At 39.6% G+C, this 10,115-nt stretch overlaps 1 protein-coding gene across 3 annotated transcripts in view; it reads right to left on the bottom strand.

Annotated features, from left to right (window-relative positions):
- Positions 1 to 432: 432 nt before the first annotated feature.
- The window catches only part of dtx1 (deltex 1, E3 ubiquitin ligase), a 48,712-nt gene continuing 39,029 nt past the window's right edge, over positions 433 to 10,115 (bottom strand). For all 3 annotated transcript variants that reach the window (XM_059337095.1, XM_059337094.1, XM_059337096.1), the window contains 5 exons: positions 9,524 to 9,585; positions 9,210 to 9,368; positions 7,753 to 7,914; positions 6,144 to 6,233; positions 433 to 5,294 (listed from right to left, as the gene is read on the bottom strand). In XM_059337095.1, the coding sequence (XP_059193078.1) occupies positions 5,070 to 5,294; positions 6,144 to 6,233; positions 7,753 to 7,914; positions 9,210 to 9,368; positions 9,524 to 9,585 (698 nt within the window). In that variant the 3' untranslated portion in view covers positions 433 to 5,069. The remainder of the gene's footprint in view (positions 5,295 to 6,143; positions 6,234 to 7,752; positions 7,915 to 9,209; positions 9,369 to 9,523; positions 9,586 to 10,115) is intronic.

Below are 10,115 nucleotides of genomic sequence, written 5' to 3'. Positions count from 1 at the left end.
CCCTTCTAGCTTCTCATTAGGCAGGAGAGGTGAGCAAAGGGAGGAGGAAGGCCAGAGGGGGTTTGAGAACCAGAGCTAGGAGGAGACTGACCCCTGAGCTGCTGGATCAGGGCTGGAGAGTGGTGTTTGAAAGGGGAAGCTGATCTCCCGCAGGCCTTGGTGAACGGCCTGCTTTAGTATGCGCCAACCGCAGCTCTTCAACACAGCTCCAACATACAGCAGCCAGTGACAGAAAACGACCATAAAGCAAATTTACTGCCAGTGAGAACTGTTCCCGCTGCACTCCACAGCTCCAGCAAAGCTCATTTATAACCATATAAAGTGGTATAGAGCACAGAGCTGCCCGAGGAGAAGGAAACGGTGGAGCTAAATGAAGGAGGACATGGCACAGAGTGGGGGGGAAAAATACAAGAGAGCCAAGGTGACAAAAGGTCAAACAAACTACCCCTGTCCAGGGCACATTTATTTTTCCACAAGAAACACACAAACATGCAACAAGGTCATCACAATTCAATAAAGACCGATAGATTAAGAAGCCCTTTATAGTTTAATCAATGTCTCTCAATATCTTGCTTTTAGTTTCTCTTTGTGAACCATTGTTAAATAGCAATATGTAGACATCGCTTAAAGAGAAATCAAACCACAAAAATCATGATTTGAAAATGTCAATTAAAATGGGCACTTCAAATGCAAAACATTCAGATGTTTTACACGTGGTTAAAAGAGTGAGAAGAGCAGCCAAACGCTGCCTCGTCCCCATATGTGTAAATCAAACTCGATAGATGAAATAATTCGACTAACTAACTGGAGTTAAGATGTAAAAACCACAGTGCTAAATCACCAGAAGACCTGGGTGATATCTCTAAAGAAGCTATGATGTTTTCATCAGCAAAAAAAGCTATGCATTGTTAATAAACTCGCTCACAGTTTGGTTAACATGCACCTCTCGGAGAACATTTCTGTATCTTTAAAAGGACATGAACCTATAAGATTTGTTTACTAGACGCACATTCACACACACTCGCACAGACGAACAGATACAAACACACGGTATAGCCACACAAAATGTTAAGGTATCATTTAGAGACAGAAGTACAGTTTGCAGTTGATACTATAAGAGAGAGCACAACTGTAAATACTTCATATGTTCATCTCCCACCTCTAAACAAATGGAAAATAGTATGGGATGAATCTTAATAAGAGTAATACAGCAATGTTATGTAATAGTTCTTTTAGAGACAATCATTATTCAAAAAATGAAGACATCAAAAATATATGTTTTCTAATACATAGCATGTGAACATCTTCGGATCGTGACCCCTTTGTTAAGAATCCTGGAGGTAGGCACCCCATAAAGAAAACATCCATTGTCATTTAAAACAAAACAAAAAAGAAAAAAATCTGCCTTCTTGCTACACATAAATAATGTATTAGATTTAAAAAATAGTAAATTGCATAAACACCATCTCTCTCTTTCTTAATCAGACAAATACCAAAACATCATTCCCATATAATTCTGTACACACCTGAAAGTCTAAAGGGCCTGCAATCGTTCATACTACAAGGCCGACACATGGAAAGGAAAAGTCGAAGAAGCAAACATTTGGATTTCTCTGGTTGATGAAACTTCACTCAACATGGAAAAAATTCCCTGATAGGTTGGAAGCATTCTCTCTTGCTGTCCCGTGTTATAAAGGGAGTCAAAAACGTTATGAAGGAGAAAACTTGTGATGGAATAGACCAAACAGCTGTTTGAGTGAAAGAATCAAACCTACAAATACTTTTAGGTGTTTGTTTTAGCCTTTGAAGGTACCAGAAAGTTTAACACAGAATGTGCAGAAAAGTAGTTCAAAGACCCTGCAAACTTGGTTTAAAATTAGGAGTATTTCTCTGTAATATTAAATACTCATAAGTAACTAACCAACCAGTAAAAAAAATGTTTATATCCCTAGTTTAACACTAAAAGGGATAGTTCGGTTTTACTGAAATGGTTGCTGTAGACAGGCTCAGCAACAAAAAAAACGTATATAAGCCACCTAAAAAAAAGGCCCATCTAAAAAGCAAAAATGTTAAAACTGACAAAAAAAAATCAGTTTAAATATTTGCCATATTTGGAATATTTTCACCACTTTAACATGGGGGGAACTGAAGACGTTCTATGCTGTTGCCATAGCAACCAGACTCCATTGACAAAAACAGTAATTTTACCTGCCTTGATTTTTTAGCTTGTTTGTGTTGTTGTGTGCAATTTTTGCGTCTTAAAAGGATTCATTCCTTTTACCAAAATCAAATAACACATATTGCGTTAGATTTTAGTTTCTTGAAGGATCAATTCCATTTACCTAAAGTCACATTATAACACAATCTAACAGATTGAGGCAGTAGTAGACCAGCAATTCCTCCATTCTGCAAGGTAAAATTACTGTTTTTGTTGACGGAGCCTGGTGGCTTTGAAGACAGCATAGATAATGGCTTCTCTTACGTAATTTTTTTGATTATTATATTCATTATTATATATGTGTACACAGAAATCTCATATTAAATTTAAGAAAAAAACTGTTCCAACTTTGGGATAAAACTGTAGGTCATTGCGTGTTTGTGTAACACAGAGTTAGAATATTAATGAGACAATAGGTTTTCAGGGCCTTTAAAAAAAATGCAATTCAGTGTACTTAGATTGACAACTGACTGAGGTCAATCGGTTCCTCCACTTGGCCAAAACAAACACCAAGAATGATTTGTAGCTTGTGTTTAACCCAGGTGTACCGTTTTCACCTTCAAACTGAACACAGATTTCCGACTGCATCCATTCCCATGTTCTGGACAAGTAGAAAAAGAGAAATGACCCATTTGGGGGAAAGGGACATCTTCATGCTGCTAAAGCTCCCCCACCAATAATAAAGACACATTTACTGTATTTATTGGAGTCCCACAGGGGAGCAACTACACAGATTCTACATTAACAACAGCAGCATACGCAAAGACTAATTGTAATAGCCTATAAGACGTCCATAACATGTCGCACATATTTCAACAGTCCCTGACATCCTGACAAATTCATCTTTGTCAGATTTTATGTATTCATGTTAACATGTGCCTGTGTATAGATATGTGGGCTAGTCAGTAATTTTATATTTTCTATATAGAAGAGTATAAAAATAAATTAAACTTACACCATCGACTCAAATTGAGCTTGACTTTAAAGGTATATCACATCTGCAAATGTATATCATATATATTTTTCAAAGCATCGCAAGCCGGTTTATAAACATCAAACTTAAAAAAAGACAGGTACAGTTGCAATTTAAGACATTTTCCTAAAAATTAAACGACTGATTAAACAAAACCGTTGCCTCAAAGTGCTATGGAAGACTATGATTCACTCCAAATTTAAGCTCACAGCTGGGTGCCCACACGATAAACCCTACGTCAACACCCCCACTCATTAAAATTGATCAGATATATTTATGGAGAATTATGCAGCACTGGGTTATCTTTTATCTAAGAGCAAAGAAACCGCACAAGATCTCCACCAAGGACTTTCAAGAAGTCTTTACCTCACAGGCATTAAATCTGAGGGGGGAAGAGGAGAGCGTAAGAAAAAATAGTTCAGAACGAACTACATACTAGACCAACATTTGCATGGTTCCTAGATTGAAGTGCTCTGCTGCTGCTGAGGAGGCGGAGGAGAAAAGTGGGGGCGAGGCCATACATTAGAATCGCCCCTTACAGCTCTGAGTGAGCTCACGCAGGGAATAAGATGTTTCACTGCTCGCTATACAAGCAGCGGAGCCCCGTGCACTGCCCAGCAGCAAACCAGCTCACAAGAGACTTGCAGATCGCAGGCGAGCAGGAGCCCAAGATGAATCTCCAAGGGAGAACTGTTGGTGTTTGAAAGAGGATCGACCATCTGCGAGAAGCGTGTTCAGCTTTTCTCCTCAAGGACCTCAAGCATTGCCTCAGAGCACGCAATCACACACTCACCCCTCATGTATGGTCAGTATGATGGATCGCACCGATGCCTGGGTTTGCTTCCAACGGGGAGAAAAATAATGCAGGTTTTATATTCACAGAGGTCAGCGTCATCAGTGTGTCAACAAAACAAATGAGTTTAACCTTGGAGCGTAGCAAATCCTGCTTCACAACCTCAGCCTGTCAAGTTCCAGCACCTCATAACAAGCATCAAACTGACTGGAAAGATGCTCATTTCATCTATCTCATGTCCCCTCTCATAGACCGTCCACAAGGTTAACCATACAGCATACGTTTATTACCAAACACTAATATTTCATGGCCTCCATCTCTCTTCATGCACTAGAGACACAAACTTCCATTTTAGAAAACAACTGACCTAAGGTATCAGAAGTGGAAAAAATGCAGAGACGCCCAGTGCAACTTTACAGCTCACCGTCCAAAAACAGCTAAAATCCTCTCCTTCCATTCACAAAACCAAGTTCCACTATTTGTTACAGGAGTATGATTAATTATTAGAGAAACAGGGGATGCAAATAATAAACTAATTTGGATTCAGAATGCTGAAATTCTCTTAAATTTCTCTTCACAATATCAAGTAACAACTGGACACCTCGACCTATTGTAGGTAATCGCCCAACCTTTATTATGCAGCGTTAGTCTGGGCCATGCATTCTGGAGTTCAGCATTTATAAATATGCCTTTGTATAGTTTCGGCCCCCTAATCAAGTGCAGAGGAACAGCTTCGGTTTGGATCTAAAAGGGGTTAAATGCCATTTATCTGCAGCTACCAACATCAAGACATAAATCTCAACTTTACATTCTTCAACCCTCTGAGAAAATTTGGCATGAACACACCATGCTCAAGGCATGGATCAAGAGACAGCAGGGGGGAAATCTTAGGTTATATAAATCAAAATATTGACCATAACCACGTCATTTATTTTGCTTGCGTTACTCTTGTGCCACCACTTCTGCAGGGTACTTGGGGAGTAAAGAGTTGTCGGCTGCTTGTTGACCCGTCATGCAGTGTCCTGTACTCTGGGAGACGGCGAGGCATGGTGGGTTGTGTTCCTGTGGACCAGCTCAGCCGGCCATCAGTCCTTCAGGTTGTCCTCGCCAACCCCCTGGGCCGACAGCTCTGTCAGGACGTTGTCCAGGTAGTTGGGGTCGGGGTAGCCGTGGCCAGTCAGGTTGGAGCCAAATTCTGTCTTGTGGTGAATCTCGTTCCACACCACCGTGTCCGACTCGCCCGTGGTGCTGGACGTGCCGATGGTGAAGATTAGGCGTCGGTCCCAGGCCATGATCAGCAGCTTCAGAACCTGCAGAGACAAAACACGTTGGAAAAGGATGTTATCCCTCTGTAACAAGAAGACATTAATAATGATGTTAGCCCTCTTTCAGACAGCTCACTCTCTGCTCTCTTAAAGATTTATTTCAACAAAATCTTAACCCTCTCAATGTCACAACTAGTGGGTTTGAAAGGCATGTTTTCCCTAATAAAAGGCTCCAAATTACGCCATTTATTATAGCCGGTAAAATGTATGTGACAATGCAAACAAAATAACCAAAATCAGCTTAAAATGATATTTGATAAGATTATTACACTTCTATTTAATCAAAAAACTTTACTCTACATTTAAGATTCAGCTAAACAATCAACCCTTTAGACTTACTGTAAAAAAACAACAACAATAAATTCTGCACTCCTAAGCACAACTGGGAAGCCATGAATGACTCAGCTGAGACTAACAGTCACGTGACAAAAATTCAACTAAACTGAACTGCAGGCTGTTTACACAGAGCAGAGGAAAAGACAAGAGTGGTTGTAAATATATAAATAATTCAACATGTACAGAATCCCCGTATTTCAAAAAATGAGTAACACTTGTGGGTGCTTGGGAAAAGGTTGTATATATAGATTCCACTTTATTATTAACATTATTCTGCTAAAAAACACAATTTAGTTGTCCCTTGTTCTAGACATGATTGTGCTGTTTACAACAGGTGCAGAGACAAAATGTGATAACCCGAAACTGCTTGGGGTTTAAAGGGTTAAAAAATATAAGCACGGATTGCAGAAAGAGCACAAAAGCTTCCTCCTCTATCGAAAGAAATTTCAACGCAGCATGGTGAGCTTTAAGTGTTAGATCGTTGTTTTCGGAGCTTACCTTCCTGCCTTTCTCATTGTCAGGCAGGTAGCAGTGTCGAGGAAACCCTCTGGCACTGAACTTCTTCCCGGGGTTGGGGTGCTCATTGGTCTGGAGAAAAATGTCAAGAGCAAAAACAAACGTTACAACTGCTTCTCCTCCAATTACGACTTAATTGTGTAGGAAATGTCAACAGCACCCACAGGACAAGCTTTACTGTGCATGTTACTTACAAAGGCCCTTTGTAAAAACTGGAGATACAGCACTGTAAATATCCAATTATGTCTTTAAATATCATATTTTAGAAAGTTGCTGAAGGGGGAAAGAGTTAGTACAGGTCCTTGCCAAAAATCTTGAAAATAGATATAGACATGCTTTGGGCAACTTTGACATTCTAGATAAGATTAATAATCACAGTTATCAATAGTCAGGGTTTTTTTTTAAAATAGGGGAAAAACTAACACTGTATTTATCAAATGTTTAAAACATACACTGCATATGTGTTTATGTATTTGATATTGAACTTGTCATGAGTTTGTTGATACCAAATACTTGATTGTTCTCCTCGTGTCTGAGATACAGCCATTTTATTTTTTATTATACTATTTTTAGTCTTTGAGCACAGGGACTTCTGTTATTTCCTGAATAATAATATACTCTACTGCAAAAACAGTAGTCCTGCATGCTTAAAGATGAGATATAGTATGATAAGAAAAACATCCATTTTGAAAATATCTTTAAATTTGTGCTTAGGTAAGCCCAGAGAAGGCTTCCACAAAAGGAAATTTTTAAAAAATCAGTTGCAGGCACAAACAGTTGAAGGAATCGTATGTAGTTAGAGTTGCCTTTTTGTGACAAATTGGTCATTCAAATCATTTTAAGTGAGGTTTAAATGATAAAAAACAAGTGCAGTAGCTGCTATTCCGAGCCTTTTTTGTGTTATTTCTCCCTACCTTTATTAGGACACTAATTGGTCAGATTAACATGTATATAATCCTATTATTACTTTTGCTGTTGTCCATTACAGAGTTGTATGTTTCCTTTTTAAACCCAGAGAAAATGTGATCATATTTAGGGTGTGGACTGAGGAGCAAGAGGAGAAATAAAGGCAGGAGGCCTACAGAAATGTTCCTTGCCAATAGTGCTGCTGTGCTGACCTGAATGGTCAGGTCACCTCCAGTATTCTCTGTCCCCTGGGACACTAAGCCTGTTCCTCTGGTGGAAAAAAGGTCAGTTTATTGACTCTATTAAAGCTCCTCTCAGCAGTAAGGATGAAATATGCAACCCTTTCATCTCACCAATCCAAGCTGCAAAAACACGCTCACCTCTCCACTGCAAATGTGATGTCATTTCAAAATTACCTCACTGGATTACTGAAAAAACCCTGCATATTAATATATGGCCGTAAAGAGTATATATCTGCCCAGAACCTCTGTGTGAGCTCTAAGAATGCTGTTTCCTCAGTGACTTACATAGCCACAACACCTCTCCTTTCTGCACTGATAACCGTCTGTCAAACTAAAGCGGATAAGCAGCAGTTTGTAGAAAAGGCACAGACTTAGAGAGGAGAGACAGAGGATCAGAGCACAAAAGCAGCATGGTGGATTTAGTGAAGTGCCACGGTTCTGACCTGGATACCGGCAGGAATGTCATAGACGATGCGGATGGTCTTGGAGTCTGGGTAGCCGGGCAGGCAGTGGGGGATGACGTGGTACTCCATCTTCCCAGGAGGCTGTGTGCCTGTTTTCTCGCCATAGATGGTTTTGCAAGTTGGACACTGAAGACTGCCATCCTGGTTAGAAGAAAAGTGACAATACATGACATTAAATACACTATAAGATGATATTGACTCATTGCTTTGTGTCATATTTCTTGTGTGAGTTAAAATTAAGACATTTTTAACTGATAGGGAAAAGTTTTGGCTTCATTTGCATTCTGAGATATGTCTCTGAGATTTTTCCTTCACTCCAAAACAAAAAAGCAAACTGTTGGGAAAGTTCACACTTCATAAGAAGAGTAAGCTCAAACTTAAAATAAATTAATTCACATTTATAGTTCACAGTTTTAAGTGAAAATTCACTTAAAGTTCACCTAATTTCTTCATTTAAAAAAAAAATGCATCAATGTGTTGTTTCAAATTGGTTGTCAGACCCTTTTTTGCAGACCAAGCAGGCACAATTTTCATTTTCCCATGAGAGTCTGTACTGATTTAATAGAACTCCTTCAAATGTTCATTCATGAGCTGGCTTCAACAGTACAGGTGTTTTTGTTTAAATAGTGACGGTGTCAAGTGGTGACTCAGCTGAATGAGCCCTGTTTTCAATTTTCTCTTAGGCACAAACACAATTGATGAATGGTACAGACCTTTTGTAGGAGTCATGCAGTCTTTACAAATGGACTGCATATTTCATTACTTTTAAGGGAATTTGAGTTGGAAAATGTTATAGAAATTATAAAAATAATAAAAAGCTAAGATACTAATACATAAATGTTATTGCATCAGGCCCAAATGTTTTGGTTAAATTCTCCTGGATTTTCTACAAACAGAAAAAAGCTGTTATTAATAAAAGTGATAGGGATATTGTTCCGGGAAAAGGTGTGGTTGAAATTTTATAAATGTATTTTTTCAATGCTTTGACCACCACAACAGGTTGAAAGCATAAATCTCAAAGACAAATATTTCCAAGACCTGGAAAAATATAAGTGGGGTAAGTGAGAAAATATGATGCTATTTGTTTGAGCTAGCCACATTTGATCAACTTGGAACAACTCTTTTTTTATGTTACACTGATGGTTACTCAATAAATCTGCTTGTATTTGCTTTTTCTGCATTGGTTCAGCGATACATTTGTATTGCATGCAAGTAAACTGAACTGAAGTGAGCAGAATCTATAATTCAACAAAGTCTTGTGCTGTCAAGCCTGATATGAGTGATCTGATAAGACTGTATAAGATCCCCATCTGTGTACAACAATATTGAAACCTGATCATCTGCCAGTGCCATGCAATCCGGTAAGACACCGCCAGTTTATAATTTGAGCCGAGAGTGACATCATAACAACGTCTGGCTCACAAGCTTTTACCCACCTTATTGCCATTGTTGTACATGGCCACCAGGCACAACAGATGGTACATGTGCCCGCACTTGCCAAGTTTGCCCACCAGCTCTGGCTTGATGCCTTTGTGCTGCAGGACGCCTTCATAGCCTGACGACATGACCAGCCTCTCCATGCAGATGGTACAGTCCTGGAATAGCCAACCGAAATACTTCAGCTGCCGTTCAACATGACTGTGTGTTTATGGGACTTTCACACTTGGTTAGGACATCAAACGGTCACAGAGTGCATCTCTTGGTGGGCCCACTTTTAAGTCATGTGTGTGTCTTTGTGTCTTTTTCTTACCTCATCTGGCACCACTTTAATCTTCTCAGTGTATCTTCGCACCACATCCTCTGGATTTTTGCCTTGTCATGGAATAAAGCATAAGAAAGATGAGATGCCCGCTGAAGAAAAGCCACTTATTTTCACCCACATACCACAAGTAAATCTGAAAACAGGGCTAGATGGGCCGCAGGATTGCATTTGCTTGTCATTTGAACTCAAGGGAATAACAGCTACATCGTGATGGATGACAAACTTTGATCAGTTTCAGCGGCTACACTGGCCTGCAGCTTCACTTTTTTTTTCTGATAAAAGAGTGTGAGAGTGCATGCGAATGTAGTATACATGTCTGTGATGTTGAAGAGAAGGTCACCTTCAAACTGGCAAATAACAACCCAGCCATCCTCACACTCTCTGATAATCCCTGTGTGCAACCAGGCTAGCATGGCTGAGAGCACACCCACAGCTTACACCCCTAATACGCTTACAGGCAACCTCTTTTCCCCCGGAGCCTTTGTTTGTTCATTTGAGGGACAGCCAGCGAACAGAGAGCAGTGGAGAGAGACAGACTGAGCAAAAGAAAAAAAAAGTTAAGGTATAAAGGGTAGAGGAG

This window comes from Centropristis striata, chromosome 7 (assembly GCF_030273125.1).
Source record: "Centropristis striata isolate RG_2023a ecotype Rhode Island chromosome 7, C.striata_1.0, whole genome shotgun sequence".
Classification (NCBI taxonomy): Eukaryota; Metazoa; Chordata; class Actinopteri; order Perciformes; family Serranidae; genus Centropristis; species Centropristis striata.
The sequence above is the reverse complement of the archived record's forward strand: the minus strand, read 5'-3'. Positions and strand labels throughout refer to the sequence as shown.